The sequence below is a fragment of the Labrus mixtus genome, chromosome 8 (genome assembly GCF_963584025.1).
Source record: "Labrus mixtus chromosome 8, fLabMix1.1, whole genome shotgun sequence".
NCBI classification, from domain to species: domain Eukaryota; kingdom Metazoa; phylum Chordata; class Actinopteri; order Labriformes; family Labridae; genus Labrus; species Labrus mixtus.
The window spans coordinates 23,316,712-23,336,364 of record NC_083619.1 but is presented as its reverse complement, the minus strand read 5'-3'; the positions used below and the strand labels follow the sequence as shown (position 1 = coordinate 23,336,364).

General features: G+C 39.7%; 4 protein-coding genes and 1 long non-coding RNA gene across 6 annotated transcripts; 3 read left to right on the top strand and 2 right to left on the bottom strand.

Annotated features, from left to right (window-relative positions):
- Nucleotides 1-47: 47 nt before the first annotated feature.
- On the bottom strand, nucleotides 48-3,234 carry tceanc2 (transcription elongation factor A (SII) N-terminal and central domain containing 2). The gene is made up of 4 exons (XM_061045274.1): nucleotides 2,874-3,234; nucleotides 2,645-2,786; nucleotides 996-1,189; nucleotides 48-572 (listed from the first exon to the last, which is right to left on the bottom strand). The coding sequence occupies exons 1-4, from the start codon at nucleotides 2,970-2,972 to the stop codon at nucleotides 384-386; spliced, it is 624 nt and encodes a 207-aa protein (XP_060901257.1). The 5' UTR covers nucleotides 2,973-3,234; the 3' UTR covers nucleotides 48-383.
- A 1,009-nt stretch (nucleotides 3,235-4,243) lies between these two features.
- Nucleotides 4,244-8,685, top strand: tmem59 (transmembrane protein 59). The gene is made up of 8 exons (XM_061045272.1): nucleotides 4,244-4,489; nucleotides 4,673-4,778; nucleotides 5,014-5,108; nucleotides 5,196-5,348; nucleotides 5,478-5,550; nucleotides 6,544-6,667; nucleotides 6,804-6,921; nucleotides 7,950-8,685. Exons 1-8 carry the CDS (start codon nucleotides 4,334-4,336, stop codon nucleotides 8,100-8,102), a joined length of 978 nt encoding a protein of 325 aa, XP_060901255.1. The 5' UTR covers nucleotides 4,244-4,333; the 3' UTR covers nucleotides 8,103-8,685.
- Nucleotides 7,390-7,745, top strand: LOC132979450 (uncharacterized). Its single transcript, XR_009674051.1, has 2 exons — nucleotides 7,390-7,486; nucleotides 7,716-7,745. It is a non-coding gene; the product is annotated as an uncharacterized LOC132979450 (long non-coding RNA).
- A 2,056-nt stretch (nucleotides 8,686-10,741) lies between the features above and the next one.
- Nucleotides 10,742-13,161, bottom strand: lrrc42 (leucine rich repeat containing 42). Of its 2 annotated transcripts, none has more exons than XM_061045271.1 (7): nucleotides 12,358-13,161; nucleotides 12,140-12,271; nucleotides 11,926-12,044; nucleotides 11,706-11,791; nucleotides 11,517-11,630; nucleotides 11,290-11,374; nucleotides 10,742-11,189 (listed from the first exon to the last, which is right to left on the bottom strand). In XM_061045271.1, exons 1-7 carry the CDS (start codon nucleotides 12,744-12,746, stop codon nucleotides 10,897-10,899), a joined length of 1,218 nt encoding a protein of 405 aa, XP_060901254.1. In that variant the 5' UTR covers nucleotides 12,747-13,161; the 3' UTR covers nucleotides 10,742-10,896. The 2 variants fall into 2 exon arrangements, with proteins under 2 accessions (XP_060901254.1, XP_060901253.1); XM_061045270.1 differs by having other exon boundaries at nucleotides 11,926-12,047; nucleotides 12,358-13,149.
- Nucleotides 13,162-13,330: 169 nt separating this feature from the next.
- yipf1 (Yip1 domain family, member 1) lies at nucleotides 13,331-19,081 on the top strand. The gene is made up of 10 exons (XM_061045273.1): nucleotides 13,331-13,396; nucleotides 13,629-13,753; nucleotides 13,939-14,087; nucleotides 14,586-14,666; nucleotides 14,768-14,855; nucleotides 15,018-15,134; nucleotides 15,229-15,395; nucleotides 15,675-15,857; nucleotides 16,525-16,627; nucleotides 18,316-19,081. Exons 2-9 carry the CDS (start codon nucleotides 13,720-13,722, stop codon nucleotides 16,609-16,611), a joined length of 906 nt encoding a protein of 301 aa, XP_060901256.1. The 5' UTR covers nucleotides 13,331-13,396; nucleotides 13,629-13,719; the 3' UTR covers nucleotides 16,612-16,627; nucleotides 18,316-19,081.
- The last annotated feature ends 572 nt before the right edge of the window (nucleotides 19,082-19,653 follow it).

Sequence of the window (19,653 nt, the reverse complement as noted above, 5' to 3'; positions counted from 1 at the left end):
TTCACATAATATGGTTGTATCAACAACAAAAAAAAGGACTTCAACACTGAATTTGTCATATTTTGTATAAAAATGTTCACCAACAATATAAAATACTTTTTACAAGAACCAAAAAGTTCATGATTCAAGTTCCAAAGAATGGCATTATAATCAACTTTTTTTTTCATACTAGTGAGCTCGATTAACATGCATGTTTAAAAACAGTGTTAACATTCTGATGTGCCACCAATTGTAAATCTATTTTATATTTTCTTTACAGAAAAGTGAGAATTAAAAAAAAAAAAGTTTTAAAAAAACCTGTTTTGAATTAAAAAAAAAACTACTTTTCAAGTAAAACATGGTCTTCTTTGTGTCGTTTGAGGCTCAGACTGTTTCATCATCAGTTATTTCTTGTATTTGGACACCAGCTGGTTGACTGTTAGTGTGCTGTCCTTCACTTGACTTCTGATTTCAGGGTTGTGTTTGAAGGCAAACACAAGTGCTCGAATAGTCCGCCTGTATGAGCTGCTGACCAACCGGGAGCTCTGATGAAACACTTCCCTCTCGATGTTGTCTATAAGTCCAGATTCTTCCTGAAGGTTGGACAAAGATAGAAAGGAAAAGTCTTCATTAGCAGTTAGATAGATAAGGAGATTAAAATGGACTTGCAGCCATGTTGCTGTTTTATTATGTAGGAACAAGGTGGAGAAGCTAGTGTTAACAAATGTATATAAATTTATTAAAACATTAAGGTGCTGCTTGCTGCATGGATTAAGCGTGTTGCATTTTAGAAGATTCTATCAATTTGGTAAAGGTCTTTAAACATCCACAACATTGCAACGGGTTATATCTCTGATGCCATTCATGTATAACAATTTTGACTGGAGCTAGGTTCAGAGCTAGCGTTTCCATTCCTTTATAATCTAAAAAGATCACAACCAGTGTAATGTAGACATAAGGTTAAACGTAAATGAGAGGTGGAATGAATATAACTATACTGAGACGCTCTTTCTTACCTTGACCTCCAGAGCTTCAGACATCAGTCTTCTTGCGTTGCTCCGGAGTCCTTCAGACTGTTTGTCGGCGCGCACCTCAATAGACGGCTTATTGGAATTCTCCTCAATGAATGTCCTCCAGTCCGTGTAAACTTTTGCTGCAAATGAAGACACCTCAGGGTCCGGATGCTTTCGCATTTTGTTGACTGTGTGACCTTAGAGGAGAGAGAGAGGGAGAGGTTTTCATCATGGGTTGAACTAATTAGTGCAGTGTGAATTTAACAAAGAACAAATTAGAAAAATACAACAGTGATACAGCAGCTGTTTATTTCTTTGAATTGTCAAGCAGTTATGTAATTTGACTTATTTTATTTTCCACACATTGAAATGAAACATTTTTTTCAGAATATCTGTCTCTATTTATTTGGCCTGCAGGATATGCGATATTAATTGTACAAAGAGCTTGAGCTTCATCTGCCTGCATCAATAGACTTCACAGCCTGTCCATGAAACTCCAGACTGTATTGAATTGGTAAAATGAATCGATGCTAAATTAAAAAGCATTTCTTGTTTATTTTTTTATTTTTATCTTGATAAATTCTGACTTGTGACATGTTTATGGCGAATATTGTTGACTCACAATAAATATAAAATTCTGACTAATGTGCAAGCCAACTCAGGACTTGTAACCAAACAGTATGTTCATTTCATCAAGTTTAAATAGACTTCAATGCTCTACTACGGCAGCCCTGAAGTGAAAATCACAACAACAAATAAGAAAACACAACAACAAATAAGAAAACTCATCAACAAATCAAAAAACACAACAACAAATAAGAAAACACATCAACAAATCAAAAAACACATCAACAAATCAAAAAACACATCAACAAATAAGAAAACACAACAACAAATCAAAAAACACAACAACAAATAAGAAAACATGTCGTTGTGTTTTTTGACTTGTCGTTGTCGTTGTGTTTTTTGATTTGTCGTTGTGTTTTTTGATTTGTCGTTGTGTTTTCTTATTTGTTGATGTGTTTTTTGATTTGTTGATGTGTTTTTTGACTTGTCGTTGTCGTTGTGTTTTTTGATTTGTCGTTGTGTTTTGTAATTTGTCGTTGTGTTTTTTGATTTGTCGTTGTGTTTTTTGATTTGTCATTGTGTTTTTTGATTTGTTGTTGTGTTTTTTGATTTGTCATTGTCGTTGTGTTTTTTGATTTGTTGTTGTGTTTTTTGATTTGTCGTTGTCATTGTGTTTTTTGATTTGTCGTTGTGTTTTTTGATTTGTCGTTGTTTTGTAATTTGTAGTTGTGTTTTTTGATTTGTCGTTGTGTTTTTTGATTTGTCGTTGTTGTTGTGTTTTTTGATTTGTCATTGTGTTTTTTGATTTGTTGTTGTGTTTTTTGATTTGTCATTGTCGTTGTGTTTTTTGATTTGTCGTTGTTTTGTAATTTGTTGTTGTGTTTTTTGATTTGTTGATGTGTTTTGTAATTTGTTATTGTGTTTTCTTATTTGTCGTTGTGTTTTCTTATTTGTCGTTGTGTTTTGCACTTCAGGGCCACCGTACTCTACAGTGTGTGCCATGTCCTAAGCAGAAACATACACATGTTTGTGCTTTTCCCATCAGGAGTGCATTGTGATAAGTGTCGCTGGTTTCCTTGGTCTACCTATCTTGGTGGACTTGAGCACCTCCTTGGATGGGATCTTCTTGCTCAGCTCTGTCAGGGCTGTCAGCAGGTTGTCTTTGCTCTGCTCAGGCAGCTCCAACATGGACTTATAGCGCATGATATCCTCAATAACAACAACCCTCTGTAGGAAACACACAAGAGCAATGAATGATGTAAATATGTGGCACAGTTAACAGAGACTTTGACAAATCAGTAATTGTATGCTCACCCGTAAAGATTCAATAGTAGTTTGTTTGTAGACCTTTTCGTTGCTTTTTGCTTTTTTCGGTGATTCCCCCTTTGACAGCCTGACTACGAACTTGTCCATCCTCACACAACTAGTGAGGTTTAAAAAACCTATAACCTACCTATGTCCAGCTGCTACCTCTTAGCTTCCTGGTTTACCTTACGTTGTTAATTCTTTTAAATGTCTGAAATCAAAGAGCTTATTTGAAATGCATGGCTGGTTTGGCCCGACGGATTCGTAGTTTCTGGACTAATACAAGATTCCCCTTTCATATCATAAACGCAACTACGAAAAAGTCTGTTTGGTGAAGCTAGCTGCAGCTGGATGTGGATGGTAAATAGAAGCAACTACGGGTGCCTTTACGTGCTGTCGGACATGACAGTGAACACCCTTGTTTTGGACGGTCAAACGTAACAACAAGGTGGAAATATAGACATTTTGTGTTTTCAAAGCAATGGAAGAATGTTGTAAAAATCCAACAACTTACCTTTCGTAAGTATATGAATTTAAAAAAACAGAATAATAAACTTCAAGGCGATTTTTTGGGGGATATTGCAATTTCATAATTGGTTAAAGAACAATGGAAATGAAGGGGAACCTTAGTTTTGCAGTCCTTAAGTAAAACACATATCTGGACAAAAGCACAACAGCAACATTATAGGTGTCTGCTGCTATGAACACATGGAAATGCAAAGTATTGGAGTTGTGGGGCGGCTGTATTGGGTTGTTCTCTTGTGTTGTCAGTGTTTGGTGGGCCAACAAGAGTATGTGCGCGCAGCTGTACACAAAAATATGCTTTCACCATCTCCAGGGACAGCGGGGGTTCCCAGTCTGTGGTCACCTTATTTTGGGGGTCGCGAGCTGACAAGTTTCTGAACCCCTGTAATAAGTGTATGATCACATTTGGGTTTATGTTTGTCACTTTTATTTTATTTGTGTCCAATGTTGATTACCCCTTTAAATATAAAGATAATGATAAACTTTATTGATTCTCCATTGGGGCCTATTTTTTTTTTATCTTTAATTGACAATCAAGAAAATTACTGCTGCTGGAAATGATAAGTATGAGAGACAACATTGAATGGACAAGTAAGTAACACAAAGCAAAGTTATATATGTTACGCTTACATTGGCACAGGATATCTCTTCTAGATCTGACATAACTGGTTTTTAAAGGGGCCATGTTATAAGATAAAAGCTAAAAAAAAAAAAAAAAAAACATACTTTTTGCACTGCTCATTTTCTGTATATCTGCACAATCTGATATCTCCTCACCTTTCAGAAGAATTGAGGTATTTACGAGGAGTCCGTGAACATCACAAGATATTCAGCGCCACTCTCGCGAGCCCTTAAGTTCCCGCGAGACTCGCGAACCGTTTAAGGAGGAAGAAGAAGAAGAAGAAGAGCGTGTTGTTGTTTGTTTAGATTTTTTCGCAGGCAAAATGGGGACTCTTTCTTTCTTTGTCCGTGTTCTAGCACAGTTCGCTCTGCTTTCGTGCACACTGGCGTCATCGGAGGTGTTCAATAGCGTGTTGGGAAACACGGCGTCCTGTCACAAGTCGTGTGAAATGACATACAGTTTGCACACGTATCCGTCGGTGAGTACTTATCTCTATCAGGAAAGTCACGTCTGCTAGCCTTTGCTACCCAGTTTTAGGGAAGTGAAGTCAACCTGTGACATTCGCCTTGTCGAATGAAAGGATGACAATGTGTAAAAGTTGAAAGTGCGTACTGTTCACGGGTGCATTCAACTGGTCCTGTGGGTTATTGTTGTTTTGCAGGAGGACGAGCTGTACGCCTGTCAGAGAGGCTGCCGTCTCTTCTCCATTTGTCAGTTTGTCCGTGACAGTGACGATCTGAATCAGACCAAATCCGAGTGTGAATCAAGTGAGTCATGCACTTAGCCCCCTGACCTATTTAGTCCACATCTTCAACTTGTCTCAAATCAATTTAGTGCATTACATCAGTGCTTTTGCATATATAATTATCATGTTTACACGCCCATCCATTATAGGCAGGGCTTGCTATGAAGACCTCTTTGTTCCTTGTTTGCTATCCTGATGTACTCTCTCATTTTAACTCTCACCTCCTCCTCCTCCTCCTCCTCCTCCTCCTCCACCAGCCTGTCGTGAGGCCTACTCCCAGACTGATGAGCAGTATGCATGCAACCTGGGCTGTCAGAATCAGCTTCCATTTGCAGAGAGACGAAATGAGCAGGTACGTCTCTCCCAAGTCTGCATTAATACAAATAATTTTTTTAAAAAAAGAACAGCGTGCTAAGGATTGCTTGTTTTTGTTTTCCAGTTGGAGGCCATGATGCCAAGGATTCACCTGCTGTACCCTCTAAGTCTTGTCAGAGGGATTTGGGGCGACATAATGAGTCAGGCCCACAGCTTTATAACCTCCACGTGGACGTTTTACCTCCAGGCCGACGATGGCAAAATCGTCATTTTCCAGGTGGGTTGCTCAGTAGGAGAAAAAGGCGTTTGATACTCTGTATGGGAAAAACAAAACAAAACAAAAGAGCTCATTGTGTGGAGATGGAAGACATTGTTGACAATCCTGTTCTGTCTTTTTGATTCACAGTCTGAGCCACAAGTCAAGTTTTTCTCCCTGTTTTACGTGGACGAAGAAGTCAAAGAAGAGCCGGAGAAAAGCTGTGAGGCGAACACACGTTCTCTTTAAGATCCATTTAACGTGTGACGTTTGTAATATTCTCGAGGAACCCCCAACCCCTGAAAAAGTCACATTTATCAAAATACCACCAAATCCTGATTTGCGTAAAGAAAACATTTTTTTCAATCCTCAGTGTCATAGACCACTTTTGATGTCCCAAAACACACAAAGGAGCCACATGGTTGCGTTGAATGACATGCTTCTTAACTAACATGAGCATGGGATAAACTTTTTTTTTTCCAGTCATTCAGGCACCGCTGTGCTGCTGTCAAAACTGCCCAGAGAGCATCAAACATGTTTTAATCTACTTCTGCAAAAAAAAAAAGTCCCCAACAAGTGTACAGTTTGATTTACGCCAGCTGAAGACAGCGTTGTCCTGCTAACGTCTTCAGAGAAAGCATTTGGCCCCCAGCTTGCCGAGTTAAAACTTCATCAACGTCGGCTCTTCTGACAACCGAAGTGTAAAGTTTGGAGAAGGGGAATTGAAAGGCCGACCATCATTAAGAGAGCTGACAGGATATTCTACAATTCACTTAGCAGATGCTTTTATCCAAAGCGACGCACATCAGAGAGGAAGAACAAGACAAGCAAGGATCTAGAAAAGAGGAATATCAGTAAGTGCCAACGATCAGCTTTGAGTTGGATCTGACACTCAGGTGCTGACGGGCATTGCGCAGAGGCGGAGCACAACACTGACGGCAGTTCTTGAGAGCTCTAATCAGTATAGAAACCATCTTACAATCGTCGCTATCGAACAAAATCGTCGTCATTACTATCATCGTCAATATCAAAACCATCGTCGTCATCATCATTAAGTGTGGTGTACTTGGTTGCTTATGTGAAAATGGAAATAAATCATGGAGAGTATAAAGTGAAGGCTTGAGAAAATGTTAGTTTTAGGACAATAAGACAACATGGGTGATAAAAGAATAAGATTTGTTGTTGAATCATTTTTTTTCCCCCCTCTTACTTCAAGTCCCCGGGTTTGGCAGTCCAGTTTACAAAGAATACCAGCGCTCTTTCATCCAGGAGAGGGACAGAGATTTGAGCGGGGACCGCAGCTACGATGATGAGTACAAGCTCTTCGGTTGCCTTTCAAGGTTGGTTAGCAAACAGTTCTCGACCGTGTCAACCTACAGAATGAAAGTGTTTAACTTGCTGAGGAGAGTTTGACCTTTTTTACAGCAACAGGTATCTGATCCCACCAAAGCTAAATATTTATTCTGGCTTCCTCAGGAACTCATGGCTACCAGGGTGGATCCTTACCACTACCCTGATCCTGTCTGTGCTGGTCCTGATCTGGATCTGCTGTGCCACCGTGGCAACAGCTGTAGACCAGTATGTACCTGTCGAGGTAAGTGCTGTGTTGTCGTCTTCTTTTTTTATTTATTTTTTTAAAGACATTTCCTGAAGCCCTGGATGACAAACAAACGCAAGTTAGGCATTTAAATATTTGTCAGGTGAAGTCTCAGGATGCTGTAGTTTTAGATTTGTCATGTTATGAGGTTGTCCCGGACCCCTTTTCTGTCCCGGATCAGAAAATCCTGGTTTATACTTCTTTGTCGGCTACACAGCCACACTGTAGTGGCCTACACCGTCGTGAGCACTACATACTAGTGTGTGATGTGTCTTCATAGCTTTGCAACACTTGGGAGTGCGCCAGTCGGCAGTTTCCAGATCAACAACATAAGATAAGACAGTCCTTTATTGATCCCCAGTGTTTTTAGTTTAAATTCATTCTCTTCTGTTTGGCTACAGGAAACCACGGCAAATGAAACAGAGTGTATAATGTTGGATTTGAAGCTGATAAATACGGTTCCAGTTTTTTCCTTTAATTTTTACTATGCCGGATAAATGATGGAAATGTGATGCCACCAGCAGGCCAATCACAGGGTTTGATGTCTGTGGCGTTTCAACATGTCGATACATTTTAGAGGAGGGGTACATCAGGCTATATACATAGGCTTCTATCTAGGTACATGTCTAAGCAAACCTGCTGTGTAGATTAGACGCAGAAGTATAAATCAGGCTTAACCCTCGGCCACTTACAAAGAGCTATAGGCCAGCCATTTACTGTTTTAGTTACGCTAGCATTCTGCTGAGTGTAGCTTTCTTAAAGTAGCGTTGATCTACTCATCCAACTCTCAGCAGAAATGTGAAATAAGGACGTTCCAAAAAGTGCAATGCGTGTCTGTCACTGCAGAGTTCTCAGGCTAAAGACCAGAGCTGAACACTTTTAATGTCAGACGCAGAGTGCTGGATATGCAGAAGTTCTGCATGCAAATAGAAGTTAAATGCAAGATTACAATCTTAACTTTTGAGTACTTTCAATATTGATAATGTAAAACATGTTTTAAAAGTGTTGTTGTTTTAATCTTTCAGAAATTGAGCATCTATGGAGACAAAGAGTTCACAAAGGAAGAGAAACTGATCCCCTACCCAGCATCCTCCCTGCTGATCATCACCTCCAAAGGGCCAGAGGAAGAGGCCGGGCCACTACCTTCCAAAGTGAACCTGGACCAGTCCAACATCTAGAAGCCAAAGATGTAGTAAACAAAAAAATGAAAAAGGGATTTCCTCCTTTCTGAATAGTCTTAGATTGTTTTTTATCCTCTGGCACCAGACCTGTGCTTCTTGCGGTCTAATCAGGAGTAACTTTCAGCACATTTTGATATAATGCATCGTTTCCCTTTTGAAGCTTCTAAAACTGGAGTCATCAAAAGTTGTTTTTTTTTTCTCTATATATTGGTATGATTGTGGCATTAAAGGGATTGCAGAAAAAAAAGGGTTTTGGACTTTCCCTACATTTTGATTTGTGAAAAAGTTGTCTGGTGGTGTGCTTTATTTTATTGAATACTTTTAAAAAATAAACGATTTGTGTAAATGAAGTGATCCAGGTTTAACTCTTTAACTTGAGTTTTCTATAGATATGTGCAGATATGGCAGATTCTCCCAGTTTGTTCTTACATTACTACTGCAGTGATTTCCAGGTGATATTGAATTTTACAATGAAATGTCCTGCTTTGAATCTTAATTTATAGTGATGGTACATACACTAGGTCTGTCTGCTTCACTGATGTCTGTTTGCCTAATGATGGATCAGAATAAAATACAAAGAGAAGTTGTTGGTGTGATTATTTCATTATGCTGTGGAAATGAAGAAATAATGGAGAGTAATACTACAATGGCAGACATTCGTCAACTAACCAATATGTATTTAAACAGCACCAAGTCATAACAAATGTTACTGCAAGACACAAAAGAGCAGGAAAAATACCTTACCCATTGTTATATTATCCACAAAGACCTAACGTTAAATCATCATGAGTACTAAGCAACATTTAGCAACGTTACAGTGGCAAGGAAAAATGTCCTCTTAAGAGGTAGAAGCCTCAAATATATCTTTAAAACACCAGACGACACGGACGGCTGTGGCTCAGTTGGTAGAGTCAGTCGTCTCTCAACTGGACGGTCGGGGGTTTGATCCCCAGCTCCTGCAGCAACATGCCCCATGTGTCCTTGGGCAAAACATTTGAACCCAAGTTGCTGCCGCTGCTTCATCTGGTCATATGAATGTGTGTGAATGGGATTAGGTACTTCTGATGGTCACTTTACAGAGCAAACTCTGCCATCGGTGTGTGAATGTGTAGTTGTGACCTGCAGTGTTAAAGCGCTTTGAGTAGTAAGAAGACTAGAAAACATTATACAAGCTCAAGTCCATTGACATTTAAACAATGTGACTTTATTAAACCATTAAACACTCCACACACAGCAGAATAAAAGCACTCAACATAGAGCTATATGAAAGGAGGACAGGGCACTAGTTTCTTAATGGGGGGTATAAAAGTGCAATGTGCATTATGAGGTAGCAGGCTGACCTCAAAGTACCCTTACAGGTTACGATATTCTAAGCCTTTGAATGTATAAAAATAAAGATTTGAGCAGCTTCACTGCAGTTACAGTTTTAAATTCATTTCCAGCAGTGCATCTAGTGCTTCCTTTTGCTCAACATGTAAAGCAGTGGTGACCACTTATTTCTGAAAGGATTCAAACATAGTGTTTTTAAGTTTGTTTTTCTCCACTCAGCAGTCAGTTATTTATACAAGACTGCAGAAAATAGCCCTGGTTTCCTGCGAGACGACAGGTTTTGGGGTATTGAGCTGTCGGGTGGTTTACAAATGCGACAACCCAGCATCAAAAAATGTGATCGTCGAATGGAAGTGGCATTGAAAAGTCCAATTTTGAATTCCACAGCTACCTTAGAGTGTCTTATTTTAGCATAATGGGCTCCTTTTTCCACTTTTCCTTCCAGCCTTTAGGCCATTTTTTCAGATATTCACATTGTTTTGGTGTGAATATTCTCAGAGCTTTGTCTATAAAATATATTATTGAAATCTGACTGTGACAGGTTAGAGACGCAGCAGTTATAAAGCCAATAAGGCTGAATTCACCTGCTGGGGGGCCTAAGGCAAAAATGTGTTAATAGGCCCCCTGTCAACCCCCTTTGTACATTTTACTGTGTTGGAGTGCTCATAACCTCCAGCTCTGTCGTGAGGGGGGAACTGCTGGGATTTTACACATCACAGTCTGTAATCAAAGTCATTCAGAGTGCAATTGTATAATCTGCATGCAAAAAAAAAAAAAATCTAAATATGCCTACATACTTTTTCTTACCAAAAGAGTTTTGTGTACATTTCCCAAATTATGTTCAAGTGTTTAAAATGTGCAAATCTAATTTTGACAACCTCAGACCAGACAGCGCTTCACAGCCCCCCTTTTTTTATTTTTTTTATTATCTTTAAACCTGTTAACACTATGTTTAATTGACTGTATTCAGAAGACATATTGGTGGGCACAAAACAGTCTGACGCAGCTTCATTATGTGCAAGAAGATCGCACCAGCTTGCTTGCCGGTCACAGGATATACACATTATCACCCACTTACACTCACTGCGGTGGATTATATTCCTGACTTTGACCTGCTGTGTTTGCACATCGGCTTCCCCTGACTTCACATGCAACTTGTACTTAAGAGGCTGGCAGGAAAAAAATGTCAGGTGAAGTCATGGTGAAAAATTCACGACTCACCATGACAATTTCAAGGAGCTTTGTGTGAAAACAAAAAATAGTAAGCCATTTCAAAAGATATGGAAAGCAAGCAAGGTGACGCAAACAAAATTCTAAGCTTTATTTATGACAATATAAAAACAATGCAACCTGTATCCAAGGTCAAGTCTTCACAGTTCACCAGGTGAGTAATGTAGAAAACATTCCCGCACAATAAGCTCACTGACACACTCGTTGTGGAATGCCACAACGCTCGCCTGCATCAGTAGCAGTTTAACAAGTCCACGTCCTCTGCTGTTAGGACGGATGAGGACGAATGCTTCGTTGGAACACTTTGACAGGCACTGTCACGCGTCTCCGACTGACGCTTCCTTTTCTTGATATTTTGCAAAGCCTTCCCTTGATGATTGGTTGCAGGTGAAGCGTGTTTCTCTGGTATGAGATTGTTCGCTGCAGGTCTGTAGAAATGCAGTCTCTCTTTCTTGGCATCTTCCTTGCTCTCACATACCAAAGGGGCTGCATTCAGAACATCTCTGACAAACTTCTGCCTGCCAACTAGAGAACAAAGACAATGATTAAGCAAAGGTTATGTGTGATAATGATAAGGAAGGCTTTTAAAATAACGTGTGAACACAATGTAGATGTTTGAACTTACAAAAACGAAGTGCTGAAGATCTGGATTCGTCAATTTTCTTCTGTTTTGGCATGTGTGAGCTATTTGTTTCCCACTGGTTTACAATCTAGATATTAGACAATAGATTTGTTAATGAATTATCAACTTCCACTATTTCTGCAAGACATAGCCTATAATAAGACAATGATGCTTGAAAGACACATTGTGTTTACTGTCGCTGATGTCCATCAGTGTCTGCAGATATTTACCTGCTCCGCCCAACCTTCTGTTTTACATCTGGCGTGATCGAAAGTGTCCAATGGTTTCTCCGAATGAATGAGCCCCAGCTGGTCCCATATGGTTGTCTTCAATGTTGTGCAAAGCTGGAGGTATAAAAAAAGATGTCAGCATCGCCGTAAGTTTGAGCCAAGTGTTAACCACAGTCATTATTCCTGTACCTTGAACCTTGTGCCAGATACATCAAGTTTTTCGAGCTTGGGGAGGCATGTGAGGTATCTTAAGGCTCGATCTGAGATAGGATTATCTGTAGAAGATATAAAATCATTGATATTGTTTTTATAATTCTAAAAAGGTTATTGTCGATTTATTTGAAAATGGATTTGGTGTTGTTAAAGCAGCTACAACAAAATGAAAGCACATTTAATACATGTTACTAACAGGAGAGGTCAAGAGCCTGCAGACAGTCCAGTCCCTTCCTCATCATGCGGACAGGAGCTGTCAGTCTTTGTAGGCCGACGTCCGACAGACTGTTACCACCAATGGAAAGCTGAATCAGGCTGCTGAAAAACAGACGGCAGAGATGTTATTATCAGCTTTTTTTTTGTAAATTCTCTACTTCCTGTCTTTTGGGGGCTCAGATTCTTGGTACTACCTTGCCAGTGAGCTGGATGTCAGATGCGGGAATATTTCATGATCATCACCCAGTCTGCAGCCGAACAGGTCGAGAGACTTCAAACTGTGAAATGTTTTGATTTCGTTCATCCTCTCGTGCAGGAGCGGAAACCTGCAGGAGTAAGAGAGAGAGGCAAAAGATGTTGCTGTCTTTGATGGAGGCAACTTAAAAAAGGATGGAGACATGTCGATACTCACCTGTTTCTCAGACACAGTGATCCAAGCACCAGCTCCCCATATGCATCACTAAACAGCTGCAGGGCTTTTGGAGAAATGTCTGCGTTTAAAAACACACGGTTCTCCTCTGCTGCTGTGAAAAGCCTGTCTCCTATTTGCTCTGGGAAGCCAACAAGAGAGTCCACATGGTGTATATTATCAGCCACGAATAACAGAGTGATGTCAAAGAGGGACTTTGTTGTGTATCTCAGACTTCCCTCTGCATTGTAGGTGAATATGAAGTGCTCCTTTCTCAGCACAAACGGATTTGTCCTTCTGCAAGATGACACTGGCTTTGGCTGTGCCAAGACTATGTCACTGACACGACGAAGGCTGCCTTTTTCTCGGACATAAATGGTGCCATTGTCCATCTTTAACCCCCGACTCTTTTCCCCCCTCCTGAGCTGTTTGGACAAAACTCTCAAAATGTGCAAGTTGAGTGAGTCAGCCGGTTGAACTCCTGATGCATTGTAAACCCCCCCCTCCCAAAGGCAGCTAGCCACTTAGCTAATCTATTGTCCTTAACTTAACTCAGCTGAAGCAGGAAGAAATGACCCACGCGTCTTACGGTTGTCTGTCTTTTGATTTTCTCCTCTTATTCCGCACATTTCTCTCCAAATTACCTACAACTACCGCGTACTGACTGCATTTATTTAGAGTTTACTGCTGAAGCATACAGCGCCAGCTCTCGCAGTGGAGTTGTACGTTTGCTAACTTCAAAATAAAAGTTTAAATTAAGTCACACCTCATATTCAGATACGAAAAGAAAACAAAAAACGCATTTTCCCCCAACATAAATATACCTCTTTACATATGAGATATCATTCACCATATTACACCATATTACCGTGCATTATTCGCCGAACTAATACAGGGTCGAACTCTTACTTTGAAATATTTAGAAACCAGAAGAAGTCTTGTTTACATGACCACTACGTCCTGTTCCACGCATCACAACCATCCCAACGCTAACTTAGCTGAGAGAGCTGAAATGATTTAATGACTTTCGGAAGATAATTTGGTAAGCATGCATTGTTAAGAGGAAAGAGTGTGCCGGATATGTCAATAAAACAAAGGCTTAACGCAGCAATATTACGTCGGGCATTAAATGAAACTGTCAGGAGAGAAGTTGACAAGCGAGCTAACTTAAGCTAACTTTTATAAACGGTGTTTCTCTTTTAAAACCAACACGCAGATAAAAAAAACAACATTTGGTTTGAAAGATTATGAAGCCATGGTTCTTTCCTTCACAGATTACCAAGTGAAGTTGTTGCCTTTGGTGCAACATTAACTCTTTTATCCTGAGAGACAATCCCTCCTGTCTGAAAGAGTGACTTCGTGTAAATGGCGTCTACAAAGGATGCATTTGAATTTCAAGGTGAGAGTCCTTCATAGTTATTTGTATAAAGAGAAAAAACTTTGCATAACTGATGCTGCTTCCTCAAAGTCTGTGTCACCTGTAAACACTCACACATCATCACACAATCTATTAACACCTGTCCCTTTGACTAAGTTGCACTGTGATGCATTGCAATAACGTGGAATTACCTTTTTTGCAATCAGCTTTTGAAGAAGCTGGAAATCTGCTGGAAGAAAACAGAGATGCGGTCACCATAAGTATCGAAGATGAAGGTGGCAAACCCAAAAGAGCTGCAGCTTACTCTCCTGGTGGAAATGAAGAGGACCCACTGACCAGTGATGACAGGACAGAGGTCTGGATCCCACTAACTAACATGCATTGTTTTTACACTGCTTAATGTTAGGGCTGGGCGATATGGACCAAAACTCATACCTCGATATTGTTTAGCTGAATGGCGATACTCGATATATATCAATATGTGTTTTTATTAACAGTGCAAACTCATGGAAAAATAAACTACCTGTTTGTGAATTTAAAAAGTAATATTATGAAATAAAAATGTTCCTTTAATACAATAAAAGAGAGAGAGAGGAGGAGCAGGGTTAAGAGGGACAGACAGTCAGTCATCATCAGTGAGATGAGAAAAAAAGTGACCTGGCACCTCTGTAACGTTATTTTAATGCAACATAAACTATATCAATATTAACGATATTGTCTTGCCCTACATCTTGTTTGAAAATATATCGATATATGTTTAAAAACTCAATATATTTCCCAGCCCTACTAAATGTTGCATCAAAGATTCATTATTCAAGAAATGTCTTCTATTTCTTCTCTCTTCAATCCAAAGCTTCTCTCTGGACAAAAGAAAAGCGTCCCTTTCTGGACGTTTGAGTACTACCAACAATTCTTTGACATCGAGACCCATCACGTAACATGTTTACAACTTATTCTAAAGATTTAAAAGCCCTGATTATTGTTATCTTGTAAATACAATAATAATAATTTATTGGTTTTGATCATTTCTTTCAGGTAAAGGAAAGGATCATTGGATCAGTGCGGCCATGGCCTGTAAAGAACTTTATTCACGTCTACCTTCGTAGAAATCCTGATCTTTTTGGTAAGCACATAACCGGTTTAAACGTTCTACTTTGTAAAAGTTTGATGTGGTTTTTTGGCAAGTATGAGAAACCATTGTTCCAGTTTTTTTTTTTGGCTGTGTCTATATTCTCGTTTCGACAAACACCACACAAATGAAAATGCTTGATATTTGTGCTTTCAGGACCATTCTGGATTTGCACCACCTTAGTGTTTGCCATCGCCATCAGTGGAAACATATCCAACTTTCTGGTACACTTAGGCAAACCAAACTATAAGTATACGCCCGAGTTTAGAAAAGGTGAGTGCTGTTTTTTTTTTTTTTTTTACCGCTTTCCTCTACAAGTTTCATCAAAGAGGAATTTTTTTATGACGCTCTTTTTTTTTTTTACCAGTGACCATTGCTGCAACGGCCATCTTCAGCTATGCTTGGTTGGTGCCTCTTGCCCTCTGGGGTACCCTGCTGTGGAGGAACAACAAAATCCTGAGCCTGGTGTCGTATTCCTTCATGGAGATCGTCTGTGTGTACGGATATTCCCTCGCGATTTACATTCCAGCAGTGGTAAGAGCTCAAATAATAATGAGAGATGTACGTAGGTGTAATAATCAAGATACTGAATATTTCATATTCTACAGACTGTGAGACATCATCCCAGCTCAAAAACAAAAGTTCAACTTAGATTTTACACAGCTTGAACGTAAACATTTTCTACTCTACCATGCAAAAAGATTTCATAATATTACACCTGACCTTAATGTAAAGCATTGCTTGTGCCTTGTATAAGTTGTATTTACATGAAACACTACTAACACCATAATGCCCTGTCGTTTCCTCCATAAGGTCCTATGGATTCTCCCGTATGAGTGGCTGAGGTGGTGCTCCATCGTCGGGGCTCTGTGTCTCTCCGGCTCGGTACTTGTCATGACTTTCTGGCCTGCAGTCAGGGACGACCATCCCAAAGTCATGATATCAATCCTTTCAACCATCGCTCTGCTCAACGTCCTGCTTGCAGTCGGTTGCAAGGTAATAGTGCTCAATAGCTGCGATGCTGATTTCACGTAACTTCAGTGGTTCATGATTAATTACAAATTTGAGAGAAATGGAAAATAAATCTGTGTAAGGAAACAGGATATATAATTCTTTGTCCTGCTTTTGGCAAACTCCATCTTCGCCAATCTAGCTGATTCAAGCCTTCTCGTCCATCTTGGTGTAGATAACAACAATGATTGACTCACTCCAATTTGTCCAGGATGATCTCAGTAGCTTGGCCAAGACTTGACCCACCTTGTCTTTGTCAATCACAGACGACACACTAACAGCGCAGGGACATTTCTGTGTGTCTCTTTCTGTGTGTTTTCTGGGACCCGATGGTATCAAGTTCAGTACGCTCTCGGGAGTCTCTGGAAACTGTGACAGGGTTTGCTAACTGGTGTGGGAACGTGCACTTGTTAATGTGAACACTGTCAGGCCCACAGAGGTGTCGTATGGCTGGTCACATTCACGTAATGAGTCTTAAGAAGTAAGCCAGTGTCTGAAGGCTGACCAAAATGAATGGTTGCCAGTACGGCTTTATTCTCTGCTTGAACATTTAGTCCCAGACACACCAGCTTCAGTCCATGATTGATTAGTAGTTTCTCTTAATGATGTATCGCAGGATTGGTTACACTCTTTTCTTCATTTTTTTTTCCAGGCCTATTTCTTCAGCAAACCAGAACCCGCACTAGAAGCTGAAATTTCTACTGCAGCCCAGGCGATCAAGGCGACGTCTTCCACATGAGGGCCTTTGTTTAAAGGTAAACAAAAGTGACACACATCCTTTTTAAAGCCATGATCCCATTGTGTAAATACACTCATATAACCTGATACCTGTAAGTCATATTCCTCCGGCTGCCACTTTCAAATGTCTGTTTTTGTACCACCCTGTTTCCTAAGAAGATGTGACAATGTGTAAACTGTTCATCAAAACAGAATGTGATGATTTGCAAAACCACTCAAATCAAATTTTAATGACACTAGCACAAGGACTACATATCGGATGTTGAATCTTGAGAAATGTCATCGTTTTGGGAAAATTCTTGAATCTGTATTGACATTGGGTCATATATGAAGAAGAAATGTGAAATAAATGTTGAAGTTGGTGCCTTCTTGGTTGAGAAAAGGCAGAAAGTGTCTTTTTGACTCATGTGGATGAAAGACACCAAATCCCAGAATGCACAGCACCACAGGCCACTCCCACTAAGGCCCTCAAGTTCAGAATCAGAATCAGAAATACTTTATTAATCCCAGAGGGAAATTCGATCGTTACAGTTTCTCCAAAATATACAATATAGCAGTAGAAATATAGTAATAAAAACATTTACAGACATATTTACTTCAACACATAAGGCCACACCGCTAACCGCTTCCAGTGACGCAAAAATCGTCATTTTGCATCACTGGAAGCTCCTTTTCAGACTTAGAAATACAAAGATTTCCCATCTCAGGGGGAAATGAGGGCGGGATGCACGACCATTCAAAAATACTACCAGGTTTCTAATGATACAAAGCTTAATGCAAATGGGTGAAGTATCCCTTTATCCCTTGTTTTTACCATTCTTGCATGATGTATGGGTTCATCTGTTCAACAGTTCAGGGTCTCCTTTGTCTTAAGCTCCACACATTTTCAGTGAGCGACAAGACGGGACTGCAGGAAGTCCAGTTTATCACCTGAACTCTTTTACCACAGAGCCAGGCTGTTAAACATGCAGTGAATGGATTGGCATTGTCTCGCTAAAGTGATGCAAATCCTTCCCTGAAAAGGACGTTGTCACATGTTGGCCCAAAAGCCTGTATACATGGTTGAGTATTTATGGTGCCTTCAGAGACATGCAGGTTACCCATACCATCATGGGTGCTGGCTTTGGAACTGAGGGCGAATGAAAACAATCCGGATGGTCCCTCTCCCCTTTAGCACACATTTTGACTCGTCAGACCACAGGACATTTTTTCACTCTACCTCAGTCCATTTTAACTGAGCCTGGACCAAGAGACACTAGGGGGGGTTCAATAAGCTGTGTTCACAGAATTATTCTAGACGTGTCCTCTCTGGGATGCTCTCAGGTGTTTTCTCTTAGCATTTCAGAACAGTACAGTCTTTAGTTGCCACTGTTCCTACTTTTTTATAAAATAAAATTTGTCATGTAATTTTCCAAAAACAATGACATTTCTCAGTTTTGACCTTTAAGATTTTGTCGTTGTACTACTTTAAATTATGTAAGGGGTTTCCTTTGTTTTAAAAATTATCTCATCACACTTTTGATCCTGTAATAAAACAACCTTTGCTTCAGCGGCTCTACATCGTTGGCCTATTTTTCCTGGCCTATGCCTAAGTGTGTTTTTTTTTTCTTCTTCTTTGACCCACTAAAGCTCAACATCTGACACCGGACTTCCTCTACATGATTTCTCCTTCCCAAAGCATGTGTTATTCTCTTCAAAATTGCAGGTTCTCCTGTTGCCTTATCAGAGAGAGTCGGGTTGCTGTGGTGATGAGGTCATGGGTCGTCTGGATTTCACCTGCACTTGGACGACGCTCTCGCTGAAGACCTTCTAACCCAGCGTCTCTGCTCGGTTCCACTGCGTGACCTCTGAAAATGAACACTGGTACCAAGTATGTTATTTCTAATGGGATGGCTTCTAAACTTCCTTTAAGATGAATAGGGTATGGTGTTACATTGCACATACGGTCTCTTAGAATTTTAGTTTTCTACTTTGTAGTTCTCTCGTTGACATTTGGAATACAAGTCTCAAAGATATTCTGTATATGCATTTTTTTTTATTGGGTTATCGGGAACCGGCTTGTTTTATTTTTTTTTGTAAAAAGTTGTCTATATAAACTACAAAAAAATGATACGAGTAGATGATATATCCAAGGGTGGGAGTTGTTATGTACAAATGGAATTTTTGTATCTATATGCGACTGAAGTAACCCTAAGTGCCCTGGACTAATGCCAAAGACCAAATGTAAATATTAAGGGGAATGAATGGCTGGTTTAACTCTTTGTTTGATTAACAACCAATGTTTGTTATGTGGAATTTAATCTGTTCAGTCTCAACAAGTGCTGCATGCGTAAGAGATTCAAACCTTCATTGATTCATTTTGAACCCACCTTTTACTAATGACATGATCGTTGTTGTGATAATAATCAATCTACAGTCAACCTGTAGCCTTTTTAAAGCACACCTTTTCACAAATAAACTCTATAAACAGATCACTTTTCTAATTTGTTATGTGCCTCTTTATTACATTTTTCGTCTACAGACTTGAGATGGGATAACAGCTCGACTGGTTCTATAAAAGGTGATACAATATTTGAAAGAGCACCTTTTGAAGCCCTTTAAATAACACTGAAACCTAAAAAAGGGAAGTGGTGGTTAAACAGGTGTGACATTGATTTCATTCCAATGAAATTATGTCACAGTTAATTCAATAACTAGTGTCTGTTTAGCTTCTGATAATATGATCTTGAGCATTTTATTAATGTATTGTGTTTCATGTTTATTTGTATAGGGACAAGTTTGGAGCAAGTTAACCATTGCCACACTTCAGCGTTTATAGCCTAAGCTAATTTGCAATGCCCGCCCCTAGATGGACCTTCAGACAAAGACATAAAACTCAACAATACTGTATATACACGTAAAACAGTCTCAAACAAGCACAACATTACACAGACAGAACAGTACAGGATACTAACTATCCTACAATAAAACAAAGTAAACCAGAAGAGCGAGATCATACAAGACCACAAAACTGAGTCCTCTCTAAGAATGTTTTCAGCAGCGT